At 41.9% G+C, this 23,566-nt stretch overlaps 1 protein-coding gene across 6 annotated transcripts in view; it reads left to right on the top strand.

Moving 5' to 3' along the window:
• Nucleotides 1-23,566, top strand: part of PAK3 (p21 (RAC1) activated kinase 3) — a 337,291-nt gene that overhangs the window by 223,534 nt on the left and 90,191 nt on the right. For 4 of the 6 annotated variants that reach the window (XM_082264390.1, XM_082264388.1, XM_082264389.1 and 1 more), the window contains one exon: nt 21,336-21,359. The exons of 1 other annotated variant lie outside the window; for it this stretch is intronic. In XM_082264390.1, the coding sequence (XP_082120516.1) occupies nt 21,336-21,359 (24 nt within the window). Of the gene's footprint in view, nt 1-4,096; nt 4,127-21,314; nt 21,360-23,566 lie in introns of all 6 variants that reach the window. One more of the 6 variants, XM_082264392.1, reaches the window with a different exon arrangement.

Genomic DNA, 23,566 nt, shown 5'->3' with positions numbered 1-23,566 from the left:
TTAAACCGAAATCCGCCATCTATTATAGTAAAGTTTTAAAATAAACTGACAGCGGATTGATTGCTATTAGTTACTTAACTTTGTTCATCACCAGTGCATGTGCCCTGCCTTTAGAAGTGAGCCTCCATACTAAACCATTGCCCTTTTGCTCCTCTTCAGTATATTCTACTAGAAAACATGCTGGAAGACGATCCAGAAAAACCAATGACACTGTCAGCATCTTTTGTACTTTTGAAGCTTAGTAATGTTTTATGGTTTACTAAAAAATGCAATGAACTCCTGAAGTCTTATTTTTCTTTACATTGACACAAAGTTATTTGATAGAAAATGAACAGCATGGAAAGTGCTTATGTCAGCAAGTCTGATAACTCTTATGAAATATATTCAAAAACTTTACCCAAGCCTGTGGTTAATGGTTAGGTACAGGAATTGGCTTACATGACTTTCATCATATAAGAAATTGCCTTCCTGAGCTCATCAATCAAACTTCCTCCATAGTTTAAATGTATATCATTTAGATTGATTGGAGAGTAAAATGGGCACCATTGCCACAATACGATGCTCATCTCCCCAGCTTCAGCATGACAATCCACTTTATTGGAATTTCTCTATGAATATTATGCTCCTCTCTGCTTTCTCTGCCATTGCTTTCATTGTATTTGAAGAATCAACAGTGAAAAGCACATGGAGTAAAGCCAGCAGAGGAAGGATATTATTGGGGAATTGCAGTTTAGCTGTAGCTGCAGTTTAGCAGTGATGGTGCCTAATGAAACTTCTCCAAACCTAAATTCCTAGATTTTTAATACATTTTTGAATAACTGTATATAGTTACTGATCTTTCTGAATTGTTCAGCCAGAAATGGTAAGTTAAATGTTTCCAATCTATATATCATTTTTGTTTTTAATGTGCCATGTATAGAGTTTTCTGTTGAGAGCAAAGTGATGGGTTGTTGTCATATTTTTAGCAACAAGTAAGAAAAATATAGCTCACAATTTTACATTTGTAGGAGAAAATCCTACTGACCAGATTTAGTTTATTTACTTTAAGTATACTTATGGTGCCACACTTGCATCTCTGTGATTTTAGGCTAGATCAGATATGTTTTTGCACTCTCTCTGACCAGAAAGTTAAACTCATTGTCTATGAATAGTCAGAAATTTTTTGGTTTTAGTTTTGGATGAAGAAGGGAAGGGTTCATTTGACTTTCTGTCTTCGAGACGGAACAGAATAGGAGGGTAATTCTTCCCTAAGTAAGGGAAATTCTCTTCTTAGAAATTTGTACCGACTGGATCAAATTCTCATCTACTTCTCTGACAACTCTGAAATTAAGATTTCCCCTTTCTGTCTTCATGACAATAGTCATCAGGATAAAAATAAGACTGATAATCTCCTCGGTGGGGACAAAAACTACAATAAAAAAAGAACCCTTCCCCACTCCATCCAATTATAAATAAAAATGTTTTACCCTCACATACACTTTACAATAAATCTGACATGTGAGGAAAAGATTGCTACCATTTCCTCCTGAAAAGGCTAGTGGCCTGGCTGTTATGTGACCCCTTGGATTCAGTACTTTGAGCCATTGAACTGGAATAAGTGTGCAGATTGGGTCAGCAAAACATTTATTTTTGCAATACTTGTTACAGGTCATTGGCCCAAAGTAGTAAAGCAAGAGCATGATAGCCATGAAACTAGCATTTTCAGGAAGAGATTTCTGCTGTGGCAACCTCCATATTTCCTTTAAACGTTTTCACCAGTGTATGTTAGTTTGATTCTTGGGTTTGTCACAGTGTGTTTTGGGACTTTTTACACCCCCCAGAAACAGGACAATACTCGGTATTATTACTAGCACCGATGTAAAATACCTTATACTGCTGAGGCTACTTGCAGTTTTTTTTTTTAAGTAATCTTCAAGCCTAAACCCCAGCCAAAGATTAGAAACACCATTTTAATTTGGTAGTATGTTTCTGTTAAAAAGAATTGCATGCATTTTACATGCATCAAGCATATATACACCTATTTGTTTCCATATCGGTCTTCTGACTTTCCCTGCACTCTGAATGGGAAAAAGATAGGAGGTGACACCGATGTAATAACTTAAAACAGAGAAAGTAGTTTTACCCTCCTGGCTGTGCTGCCTGACAGTTGTATGAATTACAACAGTTTTCCCAGATGAGCGGTTTCTTTGCCACATTTTGTAAAAGACATTTTTCACACTTGTGTACTATAGTGTACGCCACTCCTAGGGCTGTATTTGCCTGTTTGGGGATGTATAGGTGTTCCATGCATTCCTGTTCAGGCAGTCCCGTTAATGTTGATTGTTAATCAGTAGCTGCATGGACAAAGCCACTGCTCCTATTTAGGCAGCCATGTGAGTAGGGGTGCAGGGCCCCAAACTCAGTGTGCATTTGGAACCCTGCACCCACACCCACATACTACAGCTACGTCCTGATTGAAATGAATGGGGCTGTCTGCACGAGGATGTACAGAACAATTGTGCATCCCTGAGTGAGGAAACACGGCCCTAACACAGGCGTGCGCTATAGTACGGCCTTGTGAATGACACCAAACAGTTAACATACAATATATTACCAAAAGTATTGGGACACCTGCCTTTACACACATGAACTTTAATGGCATCCCAGTTTTAGTCCATAGGGTTCAATGTTGAGTTGGCCCACTTTTGGTTTAGGAGTGTGTCTATGGGAATGTTTGACCATTCTTCCAGAAGCGCATTTGTGAGGTCAGCCACTGACCTCACTGATTGGGGTGGAGGAACTTGACTGGTCTGCAGAGAGTCTTGACCTCCACCTGATAGACCACCTTTGGGATGAATTAGATTAGAGACTGCATGCTTGGCCTTCTTGTCCACATCCATGCCTGACCTCACAAATGCGCTTCTAGAAGAATGGTCAAACATTCCCATAGACACACTCCTAACCTTGTGGACAGCCTTCCCAGAAGAGTTGAAGCTGTTAAAGCTGCAAAGGGTGGGCCAACTCAATATTGAACCCTACAAACTAAGACTGGGATGCCATTACAGTTCATGTGCATGTAAAGGCAGACGTCCCAATACTTTTAGTAATATAGCGTATGTGTATTAATTGTTTGTCTGGAGTTCAGCTGTAAACATACTTGTGTGGCATCAAGTATGAAGTATTATGTTAAAAAAAAAAAAACATTCTATGTAACCTTATATCTTACAAATGTGTGGTATTGTATCAAATGATATCTGCCAGCAAATTATCACACAGCCTATAAACAACGTAAGATGCTGTATGCACAGTTTGTGTTCACAAGCAAAAACATTAATAGAATTGCCCTGGATTCATTTAGTGAAACATAATAAAACGCCCCCAGAAAACACTGTGACAGGGCCAGGGCACACACTAGTGAAAAGCTATTGGAAGTGTTCAGTGGCATTTAAATGCATTTTCTCTTTGTAAATTAGAAACACTAAGTTTTTATAATTGTCAGCAATCTGTGTGTACTCAAGTTTTGTATTTTACTGTCTGTGAAGACCTTAACGTCTGTTGGTGTATTATTTATCCTCATTGCCTGGCCTGTAGACACATTATATTACCTCAGTATAAATAGGCATGATAAGCCTAGACAAAAATGTAATATATATTAAACTGATATAGCTTCCAGCAGACTGTTTTATTGCTATGTGCTGATTGGCTGCTTATACTTTTTAATACTGACAGGTTTTGCTTACAGCGTCAGTCTACTCAAAGCTAATATTTCAGTTCTATGTGAATACCCGGTGAGTTGAATTAGTCTACTGACTTTTCTGAAGACAAATAAAGGAATATAATTTCTCCTGCATCTTTATACATAATTTGAGATATCTAAAAATTCAGCAGTGAGAATTCTACCCCCCCCCTGTTATTGACTGTGGCAGATGGGCGGAGCCGGGAACTCTGATGCCAGTAGAGCCCCCCCATTTTCCCTGAAAATGAAAATTTTAGATTTGGCTGGAGAGATCTTATACACATTAAACTCTTAATGTGCCAACATGGTCAGGCTGTTGTAAATAAGTCTATATGATTGACCACTTTGTCCTTTTCTTTCACTTTTATACTTTCTGGAAAGTTTGGAAGTGCCATTGGAATGTGTAACACTGTATGATAATTTTTCCTTTCTAAATGATTACACCAATTACCATAACAAATGTCTGTTCCTTCTGGTGATATGTAATTCATATACGCCCCCTGTAATCCCTTTGTTTTCACCTCACCTTGGCTGTGCTCTGTGTTTGCTATTAGATTTATAGAACCATAACTGGGGGAAAGCTGCATGGGATCCTGAGTTGGATTTGTTTGTATTTAATTTAATTTTTTACTTTGAAGCTTCACATGGCACAACTGACCATCGCATGCCCAACACACCTCTTTGCTTTTACTAACTACTGTTTCAGTATGATTTGGAGCAAAGGAATAATCCCACTCCATGTTTTGCTGGCAATGCTACCAAGCATGTCCTTGGAGTCTTAGTTTTTGGAAAATAAGCATTATTTAGAAACCTTTAATTTTATAAAAAACCTTTAATGTATCAATAAAAACACTCAGTGGCCTTAATTGTGAGCTACTTACTTTATGCAGGGTAACTTGGACACCAGAAACGTTAAACATTTAGCAATTCTAATGCTAGTCCCATAGCGGTTTACCTATGTTCTCTTTTTGCTTTCAAACAAAATGTAATCTGTTTTGGCCTATACCAACTCCAAATGCTTGTCAGTGACACAAACCGTCCTGTGTCAGGTATCAAATTCTAGATACACCTGCAATGCTGTTTATTGCAATATTTTTTAGGGTCTATACTTAGATTTTTAACTTTCAGCACATATATTTTATGATGTGTATTTGATCATAAAGGTATGGCTTGATTGCCATATTTCCTCTGTGCTAAAGCATCTAGCAGTAAAATGAATATTGGGGAACTGGAAAGGACAGCTGTTGCCAAGACTTCTATTAAACATTGAAGGCTTGCGTCAGCATACAGCACTTGTTGCAATACAGGGTGTACCTCCACAGAATCCGTATGATCATATACAGTATATTGTGAATGTGTGTGTATGTGAGTGTGTGTACTGTATTTCAATACCAAATGCCAAGAGTCCCTAGCCTGTACTAGGACTGAGGCCAGTATTGTGCCTACAATAAAAAACAGTGGCGAAAGGGAAATACTGGGAGGAAATCCACAGTTCACTAGAGTAATGGGGAAGAGCACTGTTAACATCTGCATCAGGGTAGGGGTGGAGCTGCATGGAAACAACTTTACAGCATTTCTTCACGCCTAAGTAAAATCGAAAACCACTGCGCTATCTCGAGAAGGTAAAACAATATGTAAAATAGAAATGATAATAAAAGCTGCAACCACCGATCAGCCCATCCTAGGCTTTTTCTTGTTTATTCTTTCACGCCTGCCTAAAACTTTTGCATATATAATTTGCACACACACACACTATATTACCAAAAGTATTTGGTCACCTGCCTTTACACTCACATGAACTTTAATAGCATCCCAGTCTTAGTCCGTAGGGTTCAATATTGAGTTGGCCCACCCTTTGCAGCTATAACAGCTTCAACTGTTCTGGAAGGCTGTCCACAAGGTTTAGGAGTGTTTCTGTCTTTGGGAATGTTTGACTATTCTTCCAGAAGTACATTTGTAAGGTCAGGCACTGATGTGAACGAGAAGGCCTGGCTTGCAGGCTCCACTCTAATTCATCCCAAAGGTGTTCTGTTGGGTTGAGGTCATGACTCTGTGCAGGCCAGTCTAGTTCCTCCACCCCAAACTCGCTCATCCATGTCTTTATGGACCTTGTTTTGTGCACTGGTCCAAATCATTTGGTGGAGGGGGGGGGGATTATGGTGTGGGGCTGTTTTTCAGGGGTTGAGCTTGGTCCCTTAGTTCCAGTGAAGGGAACTATTAAGGCATCAGCATACCAAGACATTTTGGACAATTTCATGCTCCCAACTTTGTGGCAACAGTTTGGGGATAGCCCCTTTCTCTTCCAACATGACTAAGCACCAGTACACAAACTACAATCTCCTTAACATTAAGATAAATACATTTCCCAAGCCCATTCTCAAATGCTGTAGTCCCATATAGCAACAACTGCCGCCTTGCTGTTGGTTGGCTGCAGAATTCGCCAATATGGCAATGCTGCCCTTGCCCACTAAAGATTGGAGAGGTTCCATGCAAAAAGGACATTTGCCTGAGATCAATGCTTCTTATTGTTAGCAGGGTCTGTCATTCCCATGTGAGTTTACTTACAATGCATGAATGCAATACAGTGTGCAAACTAGCCATTTGTTTTAAGAAAAATCTTGCTTTAAGTGAGTGATAAGAAGCGGTATCTTATTTGCTGTCCATGGTGCTGATAGCATTATTTAGTATAAGACTTGATTCACACTAGAGCGACTTGTCAGGCGACTTGTCAGCTTGACAAGTCGCGGTCCCTCGCAGTCCATTGACTGCTACAGGACCCATTCTAATAGGAGCGACATAAGTCGCTCCGACTTAGAAAAAGGGTCCTGTACTGCTTCGGGGCGACCTCGGAGCGACTTGCATAGACATTCATTATATGAAGTCCGTGCAAGTCGCGCCGAAGTCACGGTGCACGGGACTGACAAGTTGCCTCCCGAAGTAGTGCAGAGTCGTGTCGCCATAGTGTGAACCGACTCTAAGACTTCCGTTATTTTTTATTTAAAATTAAAAATATGCTACCTTTAGTGCAGAGTTGTGTCGCCATAGTGTGAACCGACTCTAAGACTTCCATTATTTTTTTATTTAAAATTAAAAATACGCAACCTTTAGCTTTGTCTCATTCAGGCTTCTGCTGCCAAGCAAGTAAGCAGTAGACCACTCAGGCACTTGGGAAGTTGGGGGGATTCTAGTGGAGGGCCAGTTTAATAAGTCTCCCTCTTGAGTAAATTTTTATAATATTGCACATATGTTAAAATCTGCATTTTTAGCTAAGCTATAAAATTATCAAAACCCCAAGAACATCATATTTTCTGAATGCAGAAGCCCTGCATAATATTATGGTAGTTGCATTTTTTTATGTAGCACAAAATTTGCACAACTATTTATCAAATCTAAGTTTGCAGGGAAAAACACTACTGTGATTTGTATTGCACACAAACACAATTTAATATATTTTATTTGTACAAAATAAAAGTTGATATTGTTTTGAGTAAATAAGTACCAAATACAATATTTTAAGCCTTGAAAACTTTGTCTGCCCACAAAATGGTGAAAAATGATTGTACCCCAAATTATCAATAGGTGGTGCTTTAAATACCCTTTAAATACCCTTACAGCTCATCAGCTTTTAGTAAACTACAAGTAAGGGACCTAGGATTACTGTTTTTCATACATGTGCACGATGCATGTACTTGCATTTGTGGGTATGCACACCCTAGGCCTGAGTTTCCTGTTTTTTTCACCAACTAGAATTCCAGCGCTCCAGGCTGAATAAAAGTTAAAATTATAATTTTATTTTCTTTTAATGTTCATAAACCAACTGTAACTAGTATGTGAAATGTTTTGCCCTGCGTTTACCAGGAGGCATACAGAATGGTGTCTCCTTGAATGTAAGAAGATGTCTAACTCTTGTCATCGGTATGTTACCTTATACAATATAACTAACCATTTAGAACACATTGGTATGCCAAAATTATTCTGAATGGATGGGGGTAAAAGTAAGAGACCTACACAGGGAAGGAGAGTACGAAGACCTTGCGTTCAAAGATTTTAAAAAAATCTCATATTTTTATTTGCCATGTTTGTGCTCAGTATTGCAATGCGAGATATAGTACAGTTCCACTAAAGAACAAAATCAGAAAGGAAGCCCTAAAGCTGAACTTTACCCATAACAACCGAATAAAAAAAATTTCTTTAGCAAGGAACATACATTCCCTAATTATAATTATGCTACAAACATTAGTGTGTGCTGTAAACTGCCTCCAGCATTGCTCCAGTTTCTTCTTGCTGGAGGCTGCCATTTTGCTGAAGCCCAGAGCGCCTGAACAGCAGTAAATCCTAACATGGAACTAAACCCATCGAATTAACTGTTTTAAAAAAAAAACAGATGGTTATCTGGAATGCTAACTTAAATTTGCTTGTGTCCTCAATCAAACTGTCAAACCATCAAAAGACTGGTGCCATAACTGATCACATGTGCAGTACCATGGCAGTTGCAGATCAAACCGAAGCAGCTTCATTGGCTGTAAATGCTAGGAGGGTTTAATTTTTATTTAAGGCTGTCAGCAGATCAGCCTCTACAAATTTAGCAGTGCCAGAAATTTGAGAACTACTAAGCATGGGCAGAGCAGGGTGAGACTGCTCTGGATTTTAAATCCTATAGACACTTATGTTTAATGTTTTACACAGCTATACCTGCAAAAGGAGCCAGCCGAAAGTGATCCAGCAGGACTTAATTTCTCTTTCGTTCTTTGACAGACACAGCTCCTCATCTTCTTGACCACGTGGGTTATACTGCCCCCTACAGGAGTAAGACACTAGGCAGAAAAGAACTTGACTACGCCTATGGGACAATCCCAGGGGAGTATGCTCCCACTCTCTGCTATAGGTATTCAGTTTTTTTTCTGCCTAGTCAGGAGTAAGGACCTAGTTCCTTGCTGGGATCTCTGGTCCTGGCAATTTGTTTTTTCTTTTTGAATGAAATTTTTTCCTCTATTATTTTGTTGCTGATGAGAATTTACATCATTTGCGAGTGTGTGCAGACCGCGGCTCTGCGCTAGGTCATCCACGGCATAGCCCCACTGGATGGGGGCTGGCCTGGGAGTTAAACATCTCGCGAGGGCACATACAACCTGACAAAACAGTGGGGGTGACCAAAACGCACTTTTACAATCCCTACGCATTTTGCAATGCGGTACCCATATAAGGATTCCCTCCTTAAAAATGGACGATTCCTCCTGTAGTGGACTCCCAGGGTTCTAGGTTGAATAAAGCCACTGTAATTCCGGTTGAAGAGTCCCTGGTCTTTACAGATCTGGCTGATTGGAGGTTGGAGGCCTTGACCCACCATATGTTCACTGTAGTTGGTTCAGCACTTAGGCCAGTATTTACTATTGCCCTGGTGTCGCAAGCTATGACTGTGTGGGCAAAACTTCTACCCCGGGACCTGGAAGGGGTACACCTCCCCCCTGCCTTTGCGGAGCTGGCGGATCAGTTAGTCCAAGGGTTACAGTTTTTCTGTGACGCCTCTTTGGATGCGGCTTCCTTGATTTGTAGACTTTCTGTCTCAACAGTGGTCCTGTGGCGTATTATCTGGCTGAAATGCTGGTCTGCGGACCAGGCTTCTAAGAAGGCCTTATCTGATCTTCCATTTGTGGGGGTATCGCCTGTTTGGAGCTTCCTTGTATGACATCATCAAAGGCCTCACAGGGGGAAAGAGTACTCTTCTTCCAAAGGCTTCCATGGGTAAGGAGCCCTGTCGCAGACGGGCGCCTTTTCTTTTGGCTCACAAGAAAAAACATTTTCGTCCCTCGGGGTCTTAAGACAAGGGTTTTAAGCCCTTGAGTGCCTCCGCCGGGGGGATTCTTAGAGGACCTGGTCTTGCAAGTCACGAGTGGGTTTCACCAGACCTGCTGACATGGTTTGCTCTGCATGAAGGAGCGCCCTAACCCGTGTCTGGGATGGGGGGACGTCTTTGCAGGTTTTCAGATCTGGACCTCCCTGATACAGGACAAGTGGGTCCACTAAGTCATTCGCTCTGGCTACAAGGTCGAGTTTCGATCTTATGCTCCGGAAAGGTTCTTCCCTTCCAACCTGTGCTTGTCCCCAGATCATCTAGAGCAGTGGTCCTCAACTCCAGTCCTCGGGGCCCTAACAGGTTAGGTTTGCAAGATAACTAAATTATTTCACAGGTGATCTCATTTGCTGCTCAGAGATTGCAGTATTCTAGTCTGCATCTCCCGAAGGTAATACTTCAAATCTGGCCTGTTAGTGGGTCCCGAGGACCGGAGTTGAGGACCACTGATCTAGAGGATCTCTTTGGGGAAGTGCAAGACTTGCATCAAGGAGTGATTGTTTGGGTTTCTGACATCGGAACATTTTCAAGGTTTTTACTCAAACCTGTTTACAGTTCCCAGGAAGGAAGGCAAGGTACGTCCAATTCTGGACCTCAAGGCGGTAAACTTCTTTGTGCGGGTACAGAAGTTCCAAATAGAGTCCATCCGCACGGTAATGGCGTCACTACAACACTCTTTTTGCAAAAACATGACAGCACAATGAACAGATGCCTCAAACAGCAGACGCGTTTCATGAATCAGGTTCGCTCATTCATTGCAATGAATAAGCAAACCTGATTCGTGAAACGCATCTGCTGTTTGAAGCATCTGTTCATTGTGCTGTCATGTTTTTGGAGAAATAAAGACTTTTTATCCGCTGACACTGGAGTGCTGTCAAACCATTTCCTATATAATTGCTGCTTCTGCTGCAACCATTTCCAGATGGATCAGACAGACAGTGATTCAGGCTTATTCCATTAAGGGTCAGATTCCTCCTTTCTCTTTTAAGGCACACTCTACTCGGGCGCTTACTGCTTACTGGGTCTTCCGTCATCAGGCGTTAGTGCGCAGGTATGCACGACGGCTACCTGGTCATCTGTGCACGCGTTTACAAAGTTTTATAAGGTGAATGTGTTGGCATCTGCGGATGCTCCCTTTTATGTAGGCTGCTGTTTAGAGGACTTGAGGGTGTTTTTTAATTTTTTTCAGATGAGCTCCAGTTGTTTTACGGTCTAGCTCCATGTTACCTGGTTGGCTATGTTTAGCCTTGGAAAGTATTTTTTCTTGCTGTTCCCAATTCCTCATGTTTGACACTGCTTTGGAATGTCTCACGTAGGTAAGATGATGAGGAGCTGTGTCCGTCAATGAATGAATGAGAAAATGGGATTCTTGACATAACGTAAAATCAGTTCTGTTCATTGACGGAAACAGCACCCACCCCTCTGTGGAGTTGTGTTTTTTCTTCTGACGCTGCTTGTAACGAACCTGAGTACCTAGGGAGAGTGGGAGTATACCCCCTGGGACTGCCCCATAGGCACAGTCAAGTATTTTTCTGCCTAGTGTCCTACTCCTGTAGGGGACAGTATAACCCACATAGTCAAGAAGATGAGAAAATGTGTCCGTCAATGAACATCCAGAAAAATAGAATTTTATTGTAAGTCAGAAATCCCATTTTTCGAACTAAAATTGCACTTTAAGACATTTCTGCTTGAATTTTTGGAAATTCAGGTATTTAACATAAAGACAATTATTTATTGAGATGCCATCATGAAGGGGCTGTGGTAATATGGATGTTATCCACTAAATACCCTTTGGGTTGCTTCTACCAGTTGTTATTACAGAAATATAATCTAGTATATATAATTTAGTTAGGTACCCTCTGCTTCCTTGTAGTAGTGGGATGCAGAACATGTTTCTACTCACTCTTACTCGTAGAAAAGATGGCCTCAATTTCTATTTTAAATTAAATGCATTTTTGATTTTTTTTTTTTTTGTGATTTGCTATGTGAAGATAACATGTACTAAAGAAATACGGAGGCTGCCATTGCTGACCTCTCATGAAAATACTAGTTCCCTGACTGTCTTGCAGCTTCAATTACCTCAGTACTCAATCCCTAATCCAGGACAAGCATGTAGATTAGAATCTCAGCCTTCAAGTTTATCTAAACCTTTTTCCCATCCACTGAGAGACTCAGAAATCCTTAGACTCTTGAGGTAACCTTCTGACTACAGGAGAAAAAGACACTGGCACCAAAAAAGCTTTTGAGCAGCACAGAATAACCTCATCCTCAACCATGATTCCTCATCTTTTTCTAGTGTCCTCAGGAGGGTGGATGTGTCTTCTTCAGCTCGTCCATTCTCTGCTTTTTCTGTGCTGGTAGATTCATGCTGTATATGTTAAAGCGGAGTTCCACCCTAGTTATACATTATTTTTATAAAAATACCCCCGGGACAGTCAGGGCTAGTACATTCCACAATGGCTAGCCTCTGATCTGTCCCGGGTTGCACTTACCTTTTAGGAGAAATACTTACCTTGAAATTGTCTTCTCCAGCGCTGCCATCTCGGGTGTGGGCAGCTTGAAGCCAGCGCGATCCTCTTCCGCGTCCTCTTCGGTCCTCTTCCTCCTTCTTCGGTCCCACAATGCACTGCACCGGCCCCGACGTCACTTCCGGGTCGCGCGCGTCATCCCTCCACAGCTTCTGGGCATGCCCAGAAGCTGTTTAGAAGGGAATGACGCGCGCGCCCCGGAACTGACGTCGGGGCCGGTGCAGGCGCAATGATTCCTGGGAGCGATGACGTTCAGCTCCCAGGAATCATTGCAAAAGCCAGGAAGTGACGAATCGCCGTGGCCGCCGAGGGGAGGAAGAAGGAAGTAAGGTGAGTATATTTTCTCTAAAAGGTAAGTGAAAAAAAAAAAAAAATTGCGATTATCCATTTGTTTTTCAGGTGACCGGGAGCGAGAAGATGGAGGTAAGTATAAATTTCGGGTGGAACTCCGCTTTAAGTCCTGCAAATCTCTTCAGTCCGCTAGCGAGCACTGGTAGATTCATGCCAGATGTGTTGAATCCTGGAAGGTTCTCCAGCCAGTCATTGAGTGCAGGTTTTATACTGGTTTTCTCTCGGTACCAGCCCTGAATTTCTGGAAGATTTTTTTTAGTCCTCTACAGCTACTTGTAGAATTAGACTGGATTTGGAAATCCTAGAAAGTTCTCTAGTTGGCCAAACAGTGCAGATTTCCCAGTTCATTATCTTTGCTGATGTTTCTTCTGTGAGATATTTATACTTATGTTTGGCATTGACTACCCATCTATATTCCAGTTCACACACTTTTGAGGTCAAGCCAATATGTTTAAGGATTTCCTATGGAGTTATCAATACAGAGCTAAAGCAGGTTTATGCTGGGTTGAGGATCCTCTGTTTCAAGTACTGAGGTTATCTATGTGGCATTTTCTACAGTAGTATCTATAGTTAATTGGCCCTCTTGTATGGAAGTTATGGCACTTTTCCATTGCAAGTACCGGCTCGGCTCTACTTGGCCTTGCTTGGCCCGGTTTGCTTTTCCACTGCCGGTACCGCATGGTACGGTGTTGGAACGGTTCGGTACGGTATGGTATGGTTTGCTTTTCCACTAAAGTAGTACTAAAGTTAAGTGGGTGGGATAACAACGGGGTGGGTGGGATTCTCTGACCAATCAGTGGCTAGTAGTGACTGCATGCAAAGGATTGTGGGATATGGTACCGGGTATGGTACCTCTTGGAACCACAATCGAGGTTGTACTGTTTTTGAGAGCCGTACCGTTCGGTTCCATGCAGTGGAAAAGCGCCGCCTTACCGTACCGAACCGTTCCTACACCATACCATGCGGTACCAGCAGGGGAAAAACACAAAAGCGAGCCGAACCGTTCGATTCCATGCAGTGGAAAAGCGCCATTAATGTCACCTAACTCGGTGCGTAAAAACAGATATCATATTCCATAACTTTATTTGTTTAGATCTTGCTTGTACCTTGAAATAGCAACTTTGGATAGTACATGCAAGAATAGAATTGTAAAATCTACTCTTACTACAGTAGAAAATAGAAAACAAACATAGCAAATATTTAAAATGAGAAAATGTAAAAAAAAGTAATTTTTGAAATTGATGGAAGCAACTTGTCTCAGAAAAGTTGAGACAGGGCAACAAAAACCTGGCAAAGTCAGCCAGTTTGTACTCTATGCTAATCGCTAAATAACAGACCACTTTAAGCTTTTACTTGAGTTTAGTTTTAGGTGTCTTCTGTTTAATTTACAACAGCTGTTTTATAGATTTTTGTGTGAAGTTGTTCCCATACAGAGCCACCTACCATGATGTTAACAATGCTTCACCTCATTACTCTAGCGACCAGTGCGTTTCCTTCCAGCTTTTCGCTCTAGCCGCTGTTTTTTAAGTAGGCACAGTACTGGCCTTAGCCCGAGTACAGGCCTCCTCATTGCCTTTGGTACTGAAGTACAGTACTGTGCAAAGATTTTAGGCATGTGTGAAGAAATGCTGTAAAATAAGAATGCTTTCAAAAATAGGAATTTTAAATGTTTATTTAATCAATTTACAAAATGCAAAGTAAGCGAACACAAGAAAAATCTAAATCAAATCAACATTTGGTGTGTCCATCCTTTACCTTCAAACGAGCATCATTTTTTACACTTTCACACTTTGTTCATTTGCAGAAAGTCAGGGAATTTTGAAGGATTAGAGTCAGATGTATGATTAACCAATTATACCAAGCAGGTACTTATGATCATCAATTTCCTATGTAGGTTGAGAACAGTCATTAGTTGAAACTAAAACCGTTGTGTAGAAGGCTGCATCTAAAATAGGAGAATTGTGATCGAAAAGCCTTACCTCTGATGTGGAAACAAGGCTAAGCAACTCAACTATATTAGGCTGTAACAGGAGGCAATTATTTTGTTGAAGGGCTGGAGCGCGGTACAATGAGTGTCTGCAAGCAACATTGAATCCTTGCAAGTTTGTAAATGGAGTTGTAGATTTGGTCAGGATCAATGGTGTCCTCAATGCTAAAAAATACAGGCAGATACTTATCCATCATGCCATACCATCAGGGAGGCGCCTAATTAGCCCCAAATGTATTCTGCAGCAAGCCAACAACCCCAAACATAGAGCAAATGTCATTAAGAACTATATTCAGTATAAAGAACGAGAAGTTCTGGAAGTTATGGTTTGACCCCCACAGAGACCTGATCTCAACATCGAGTCTGTCTGGGATTACGTGAAGATCTGTGGTTAGTTCTCAGGGTGTTTGGAACAACCTTAATTGCGGAGTTCCTTCACAAACTGTGTGCAAGTGTACTTAGAAGAATAAATGCTGTGTTGAAGGCAAAGGGTGGTCACACCAAATATTGATTTGATTTGGATTTCTAATCTGTTCATTTACTTTCCATTTTGGTAAATGAAAAAAATAAACGATTAATAATTCTATTTTTGAAAGCATTCCTAATTTAAAGCATTTTTCACACCTGCCTAAAACTTTTGCACAGTAGTGGACATCTGAGAATGTTTCCTCTTTCTGTGGCAGACAGATTTACCCTGTAAACTATTGACATTGATGGCTCTAGCTTGTTATTGTACCTTGTCAAGCCATTGAGTAGGCATCGACAAATGGCTGTAACTTTTAATTTCAGCTTTGCTGCTATGCTAAAATCTTTCACGTTTTGCTATTGCAATATTCTCCTGTCAGTACTCATGCATGGGTATCCTGATTAAGGAGCTGGACTGCATAAATCTCATATTAGAAGCATTTGTTCTGCATCCTCTTCGAGGGATAATATCTCTTCGGATCATTTATACATAATATCGAGGGTAAAGAGCACTCCTCTTCCTCAATGGAATAAACCTCAAGAAAGGAATAAGTCTTCCTCCTCCTATGACTGTTTAAATAAAGAATGTTCTCTTTATTTCTCCAATTCCTCATCAGGACCCTCAGAGCGAGGTTCACAGTCTGACTGCAAGGTCTAGCACTCAGTTTCTGTAAAATCTTCCTTGTCATGCAGATGCAACCCCACTTTCCAACCTGGCGGGATGCTTGGACAATTTGCATTTCCAACGCCTGGGTGCTGGAGATGGTATTCCAGACCTACAAACTGAAATTTTTACTCTGTGCCCTGTTTTGGTTTTTCACTCCCTTTTCATCCTTCCTGTACATATTACATAGTTACATATTAGGTGAGGTTGAATAAAGACAATAGTCCATCCAGTTCACCAAAAAGATATGTCCTCCAATGTCTGTATAAGGTTGAGTCCATGAGAGTCTTATCTATTAGCCACTGCTTTTTCAGAAAGACTGATTCCTTTTGTTTTCCGAATAAGCAAGAGTACACCGACTTCTTGGTCCACTTTCTCTAGGTAACTCTGGCAGATCACAATGCAAACGTATGGTCTTAACGATTTGGTTCCGCCCTTTTTTGCTTAGGTGTACTCTACTAGATCTGTGAGTATTTCTTGCTCTTTTATGCATCATGCAACCTTTCCTTATATGCAAGGCTATCATCTGGAATCCTGTTTTTGTTTTCTAAGTTCTAGCAGGTGTATATTCAGGTCTCATCTGATGCCACTTTCAAGTTTTAGGTCCTTCAGGCAGCTCTTTGAACTGCAGACAGTCAGTAGTCCTCTATAGTATTTTCTTGAGCCTGTTACCCTTTTTAAGCTGTGTTGCACGCCCCCCTGACTGCTTTTTGATGTCCCAACAGTCAAATATGATAGTTGTAGTTGAGGTTATCCTGTCCTGGCCATTTTGTTTTTAAATTTCTCCTGTAGGCAGCTATATAACCTGACAATCTAAGAATTCTAATATCCCTCAGTAGACTCCAAAAAAACAATTTTACAGTGAGTACAGAAATCCTATTATACTGTATCTTACACATCTTTAAATGTAGTGGTTCAATTATTTTTTGCATTGCAATCTCTACTTCCTTTTCAACTGGTGATACTGTCAGAAACACACTTCCTGTCCTGTGAGGGTGAAACTCTCTCACTTTATTGTATCTGTAGAGGGGCAGCATTGTCACCCTAGGACATGACTGCAGGACACTTCCTCTGCTCCTTGTCTCCATTGCATTGGGGGAGTTGTTTGTAATTCAGAGATGGCTGAAAACAATGTAACGGATAATTGTGCTGCACAGGCAGAGAGCAGAGGACTTTATCAGATCTAGACACAAGATTTCTGTCAGAATCAACAGGTATTTTTTTTTTTTTTGCACTTATTGAACAAACCTATAACAAACATTTTCAATGATATATTTAGCAGAACAAAGCAGGAGCAAATTGGATATATTCATAGTTAGGATTTTTATGCACTTTAATTCTGCCTTTGGTGTATCTAAAATGCTTGTTCCAGATCAGTGACTGAAAAATATTTGCAACCAACGACAGCCAAGCACCATAATAGATAAACCCTATGTCAATAGCACCTAAACTAAGCTAACACATAAATTGTATATTAGGGATGCATAAACTGTATATTAGGGAACAATATCTGAAACCGTGAATGTGGTGGGGGAGTACTAAGGATTAGACTGGACTGGTGGAATGATTCCTTAAGCAGCGTAATAATCCATCACAAGCTCTTGGCTGAGCATTGAGGTGGAAGACCCAGTTGGTCATATTGTAGCTTCTAACTGCACTATCAGAATTATTAGCATTGGTTACTAAAAGTGGAACTTCACCCAAAAGGGTTTGCATCCCCCCCCTTCACTGCCCCATTTGGCACTTTTTAGGGGGGGGGAGCAGGTACCTGGTTTCGATAGGTACCTGCTCCCACTTAAGGTCAGATCACTGCAGTGATCTGATGAAAAGTTTGGGCCCCCCTCCTTCCCCTCAGCCTTCTGGGACACAACCGGTTCCTGAAGACTGCGGGACCAGTCACAAAGTGCAGCGCAGCATACGCAGTAGAAAACTAGAAGTGAAGCTTTTTGGCTTTCACTGCCGGTTTCCTTTACCTAAGTTGCCAGGTGCATGGACCCAAAGCCAACATAAGAATCAGCTCGGGTGAGGACATCGCTGAATCCTTGGACTGGTAAGTGTCCTATTATTACATTATTTGGGAGAGATTGTAGCACCCCTTGAAGTAGTTTGCCCTCCATTTAGGCATGTGCAACTATAATGAATATACCAAAAGTTTAAATTAGGGCATAATTTTTTTTTTTTTTTTTTTAGTTTTTGAGTGGAGATGGATTGAAACACCTGTTTTTACGAAGGTTTTTATTGCTACTTCTGCCCCTATTAGGAATATCCACCCTCTCTATTTGTCCTGTTTACTGTTATTGTAAAAAATGAAAGTTAAAGAAAATTGAAAATTTTGGGTTGTCTCAGATCAGTAATAGAGGGAAAACATTCCAATGGGGCACTAGTTTGACTATAGTTCTATTTGAAGCCTCCATATTTCCTTCATGGTTGATGTACTTAAAAAAAAAAAACGTGTGCTTTACTTGTGGAACAAAACAATAAATCGGTTCGCCTGAAAATTTCCCTCCCTAGTCGCACAGCTCCTTTACTTTACTACCATGCTTCCAGCCTTGAGAAGCTCTGTGTAAGCTCTGAGTCATTCTGGATTCCTTCCCTGCCCCCATGTGACAGAGATGGACCAATCCCCCAGAACCAATGCTGTTACAAGAAAATAGGGGAAGTGAGTCAGATGCTCTTCAAAACTGGAAGTATTTTCACCAAACTGCTAAACAAAGTGGAACAAAGGAAATATTTTTTTCAAATGTATTTACAAAAATGTAAGGGGTGTACCTACTTTTGTTAGATACTGTATGCGTGTGTATGTATGTATGTATGTATATGTGTGTGTATACATTATCTCACAAAACTAAATTACCCGCCCACACATTTTTATAAATATTTTATTATATCTTTTCATGTAACAACCCTGAAGAAATTACACTTTGCTACAATGTAAAGTAGTCAGTGTACAGCTTGTATAACAGTGTAAATTTGCTTTCCCCTCAAAATAACTCAACACACAGCCATTATTGTCTAAACCGCTGGCAACAAAAGTGAGTACACTCCTAAGTGAAAATGTCGAAATTGGGCCCAATGAGCCATTTTCCCTCCCCGGTGTCATGTGACTTGTTAGTGTTACAAGGTCTTAGGTGTGAATGGGGAGCAGATGTGTTAAATTTGGTATTATCGTTCTCACTCTCTCATACTGGTCGTTGGAAGTTTAACATGGAACCTCATGGCAAAGAACTTTGAGGATCTGAAAAAAAAGAATTGTTGCTCTACATAAAGATGGCCTAGGCTAAAAAGATGATTGCCAAGACCCTGAAACTGAACTGCAGCACGGTGGCCAAGACCATTCAGCGGTTTAACAGGACAGGTTCCACTCAGAACAGGCCTCGCCATGGTTGACCAAAGAAGTTGAGTGCATGTGCTTCGCATCATATCCAGAGGTTTTCTTCGGGAAATAGATGTATGAGTGCTGCCAGCATTGCTGCAGAGGTTAAAGGGGTGGGGGTGGGGGGGTTAACCTGTCAGTGCTCAGACCATACACCACACGCTGCATCAAATTGGTCTTCGTAACTGTCTTTCCAGAAGGAAGCCTCTTCTATAGATGATGCATAAGAAAGCCCGGAAAACAGTTTGCTGAAGACAAGCAGACTAATGACATGGATTACTGGAACCATGTCCTGTGGTCTGATGAGACCAAGATAAACTTATTTGGTTTAGATGGTGTCAAGCTTGTGTGGTGGCAACCAGATAAGGAGGAGTACAATGACAAGTGTGTCTTGCCTACAGTCAAGCATGGGGGTGGGACTGTCATGGTCTGAGGCTGCATGAGTGCTGCCGGCAATGGGGAGGCACAGTTCATTGAGGGAACCATGAATGCCAACATGTACTGTGACATACTGAAGAAGAGCAAGATCCCCTCCCTTCAAAGAGGGCCACAGGGCAGTATTCCAACATAACGACCCCAAACGCACCTCCAAGACGACCACTCCTTTGCTAAAGAAGCTGAGGGCAAAGGTGATGGACCGGTAAAGCAGACCTAAACCCTACTGAGCATCCGTGGGGCATCCTCAAAAAGAAGGTGGAGGAGCGCATGGTCTCTTAACATCCACCAGCTCTGTGATGTCATCATGGAGGAGTGGAAGAGGACTACAGTGGCAACCTGTAAAACTTTTGTGAACGCCATACCCAAGGGGGTTAAGGCAGTGCTGTTAAAATAATGGTGGCCACACAAAATATTGACACTTTTGGCCCAATTTGGACATTTTCACTTAGGGGTGTACTCACTTTTGTTGCCAGCGGTTTAGCCATTAATGGCTGTGTTGAGGGGAAAACACATTTATACTGGTATACGAGCTGTACGTTCACTACTTTGTATTGTAGCGAAGTGTCATTTCTTCAGTGTTGTCACATGAAAAGATATAATAAAATATTTGCAGAAATGTGAGGGGTGTACTCACTTTGGTGAGCTACTGTATGTGTGTGTATAATATATATATATATATGTGTGTGTGTGTGTGTGTGTGTGTGTGTGTGTGTGTGTGTGTGTGTGTGTGTGTGTGTGTGTGTGTGTGTGTGTGTGTGTGTGTGTGTGTGTGTGTGTGTGTGTGTGTGTGTGTGTGTGTGTATATATATATATATATACAGTCACCTAAATGGCTGCAGCACTGATCCTAGCTGCAGCTGTCCCCTGCCAGCTCCACCAGAACTCCGCAATCAATCACCACTTATCGCTCAGTTAACCCTTCCATTCTAAGCAGAAAGCCATGACTCAGTCACTGGCTCTCTGCTCTGCCCCTGCAGCATTCACTGGAGTGCTAGGCTGTGGAGGGGGCAGAAGGGGCTGGATCAGGCTCTCAGCGGCGTGCTGAGTGGCTGAGCCAGCTGCCGGTCAAGGCATCTGGGTGGATCCCGACTGGGTCTTTCCTAAGCCTGGCCCAGCTAAGTGATGTCAGTTAACAGCAGACCTTATGCTGCTGTTGGCTGAGAACAGGTCACAGGAGTGCAGAACGAACTGAACTCTTGTGATCCATAGAAGAAGTTTGGCCAAAATGGCTTTGGCTATGCTTCTCCTTTTAAGTACATTAACTATGGAAAAAAATAGAGGCCACCTATTGCTAATTTAAAAATGCCAGTTACCTGATTGCATCCGACTTGGTGAGATCTGGGACTTGAGTCACCGACTGGGAACAAGCATGCAGCAAATGAATTAGAAAAAAATAGGAATTCCTAATCTTTATACTTAAAGTCAGTGCCTTTTGAATGCATTGCAACCAAAGCATTAGCATTGCAACCAAGCAACTGGCATTCTTTCATAACAGTTGTACTTTAAATCGGCAAATTCTGTGCAAAAGTATTTATTTTTTAACATGTTTGTGCACACAATTCGGTGTTCAAGGCCAGTCATCGGCTGTTTTCTAGTTGTGCAATAAACAAGCCAAGTTGCCCTCTCTGAAGTGTAGTGTGGTAATATTTGAACTGTAGGTTCCAAAACTACATATTAGAGCTTTGGAGAAGTAATTGTAAATACATTTTCTACCATAACCGCAAATAGACCTGTTTTCCAAAACCTGTCCTCCTTCCGCCTGCACTGCACCCAAACCCTAGAATCTCCATTCTGTACACCCTTTTCCCCTTTTCACATGGGACTCTGTTTCACACATGACATGAGATCCCCTCATCCTCGACTCATTTCTTTTCCACCATCTAAGTTATCCCACATCCTATTTTAACTTTTCTTTTTCTTTCTTTATTTACGTTCATTGCAGCCAGATCTCTGTGGTTCACAGATGGGCTCAGGGAAACTCGCAGAGGTGCGTCACAGGCCCAAAAAGAAGCTTGCATCAAAAGTGCATCTTTGAGATGTCCTAGCGTTTGCAGCTGCAAGTTCATGCGTGTGCTGTAGATATGTTGCTTGGCTCATACGTTTCTCATTCACTCCCAGGCTCCAGGGGCCCATGTCACTCATTATTTCTAATTTGTTTTATTTTCAGAGCTGCCAAATGTTTTTATTTTTTCAAAGGAAACCTTTCTATGAAGAAGCATGGAGGTTGCTATTGTTTTGTTCTATTCTACAAATGCTAGTTAGCTAGCTGTCATGCTGACCTTTTTTGGGACAGCACTTTGAGTCAATGACTTGGAACAAGTATGTGGTTTAAATTTTTAGTAATAGCTAGACAACTAGCATCTACAGAAGGTTAATAATGACAATAGCCATGTTTCTCTTAGGAATGGTATGTTTTGAGATTACCTAGATTAAAGTGGTGCTGAAAAAAAGAAAAATTGAATTTGTTTTCACACAATTTATGATATTTAACCTTTCACCATCAATTTATACAATAATAAAAGTCCAAGGTGTTAAAATGTATTGAGGATTGTAAAAAAACATAGTCCATTTTCAGTGCAGTACATTAAAGAAGTATCATTAGGTGTTTCCTAAGTGTAGCTATGCGGAAGGACTAGGCACCCCCCCCCCCTCCCCCTGCAGCAGGTCCAGCAACATAGCTAGGAAGGAGATGGCTGCTTGCTTGCTCTGAGCACATTTCTTGGCTCTGAGCACACCCCCTCTCCCTCTGCATTTCTTTTGCCGCCTCTTGTCTGGGAAAGTGCTCAGAACTGAGACAAGCAGTCATTATGAAGCAGCCATCTCTTTCCTAGCTATGTTGTCAGACCGGCCATGGGTGGAGGGTGGAAGAAGGCTATGCCCTGTCCCACCTCCTAGCTGAGCTTAAGAAGCTTCAAGCAACATGGGACAGAAAAGTGAAAAAAAAATTGAATAATACTTTTTAAAACAATTCTTTCTCTATCGCTCATTGACAGACGTAGTCTTCTTGATTCTCAAGAGCTGGGTTATGTTGTCTCCGCAGGAGTAGGACTAGGCAGAATGACAAAACGTTCTGGCTCCACCCTAGGGGGCAGTCCCTGAGGGTATATCCTCCCTCTCTCTGCTACAGGGAATCAGTTTTTTTCTGTCTAGTCAGGAGTAAGGACCTAAGTTCCTTGCTGGGATCTTTTGGTCCTGGCAAGACTTTTTTTCTTTAAGAAAAAGACATTTTTTAGGTAGTTTTCTCCAGTGTTTTTTTCCTGTGAGATCTTCAAGCAAAAATGCCGGACTGGGCGACACTTGTGGTCACCCCAGCCGGCCTACGAGCGCGTGCAGACCAGGCATTGCGCTTGGTCGGCCGCGACATATTCAAGTAAGTATGCGGGGCCGGGCGACGGGCTGGATGCGAGATCCAGTGGTCACCCCGGTTTCTGCCTAAAAGCGCGTGCAGACCAGTGCGCTGAGTCGGCCGCGACGGAGTCCCAGTAAAGGGACTGACTTTGCGAGTTAAAAGCTCGCTTGGACGCCAGGACCAGAGAGTCGAGGCGTCCACAAACCCCCACCTCGGTGGAGAGGGTATTATGAAGAGAGGGTGCCTGTCGGTTCGGTATGGTGAGTAAAACGTTCCCTTTTTTCCTCATTTATGAGGCAGTATATATTATGGGCCCCTCCATACATGGTCAGTATATATCTGATACTTACAAGTCCCCCTTGTAATACAGCATGTGTTTGTGGGAAGTGGACTTGGTTCAAGAGCTAACACTCTACCCAGCAGACTGTAACATTACAGCAGACATAGGAGGTATAATCCTACCTTATGTGCAGTGTATCTCTGTAGATCCATATGTCACCTCTCAGCAGAGTGCAGGTGGATGTGCTGGGAAGACGATATCGGCGGTCCGCCGCCATTTTGCCGTAGACCGTATGCATGTATGTCCTCAGGTCACGCCGGCCGCCATGTTTTTGGAGTCTTATGTCTCTTCTATGGGGGCGGCCATGTTTTGTGAGCCCAGCTTCCTCGTGGAGGGCTGGGAACGCCGGAAGGCGTACACAGGGGGCGGAGCCACGCCTTCTGCCCGGGAAAAAGCAAACAGCTCCTTCCAGTCTGTGTTAGACAGACGCTGGCTGCAGTTTGTTGGAAACTGCACTGCATCGGTTGGTGAGCCTTGGGGGTCCCTCTCTCTCTCTCTCTGGGAT

Source organism: Pelophylax lessonae (assembly GCF_965119305.1).
Source record: "Pelophylax lessonae genome assembly, chromosome: 7".
In the NCBI taxonomy this organism is placed as follows: domain Eukaryota; kingdom Metazoa; phylum Chordata; class Amphibia; order Anura; family Ranidae; genus Pelophylax; species Pelophylax lessonae.
Note: the sequence above shows the minus strand (reverse complement) of the source record. Positions and strands in the feature narration are given on the sequence as shown.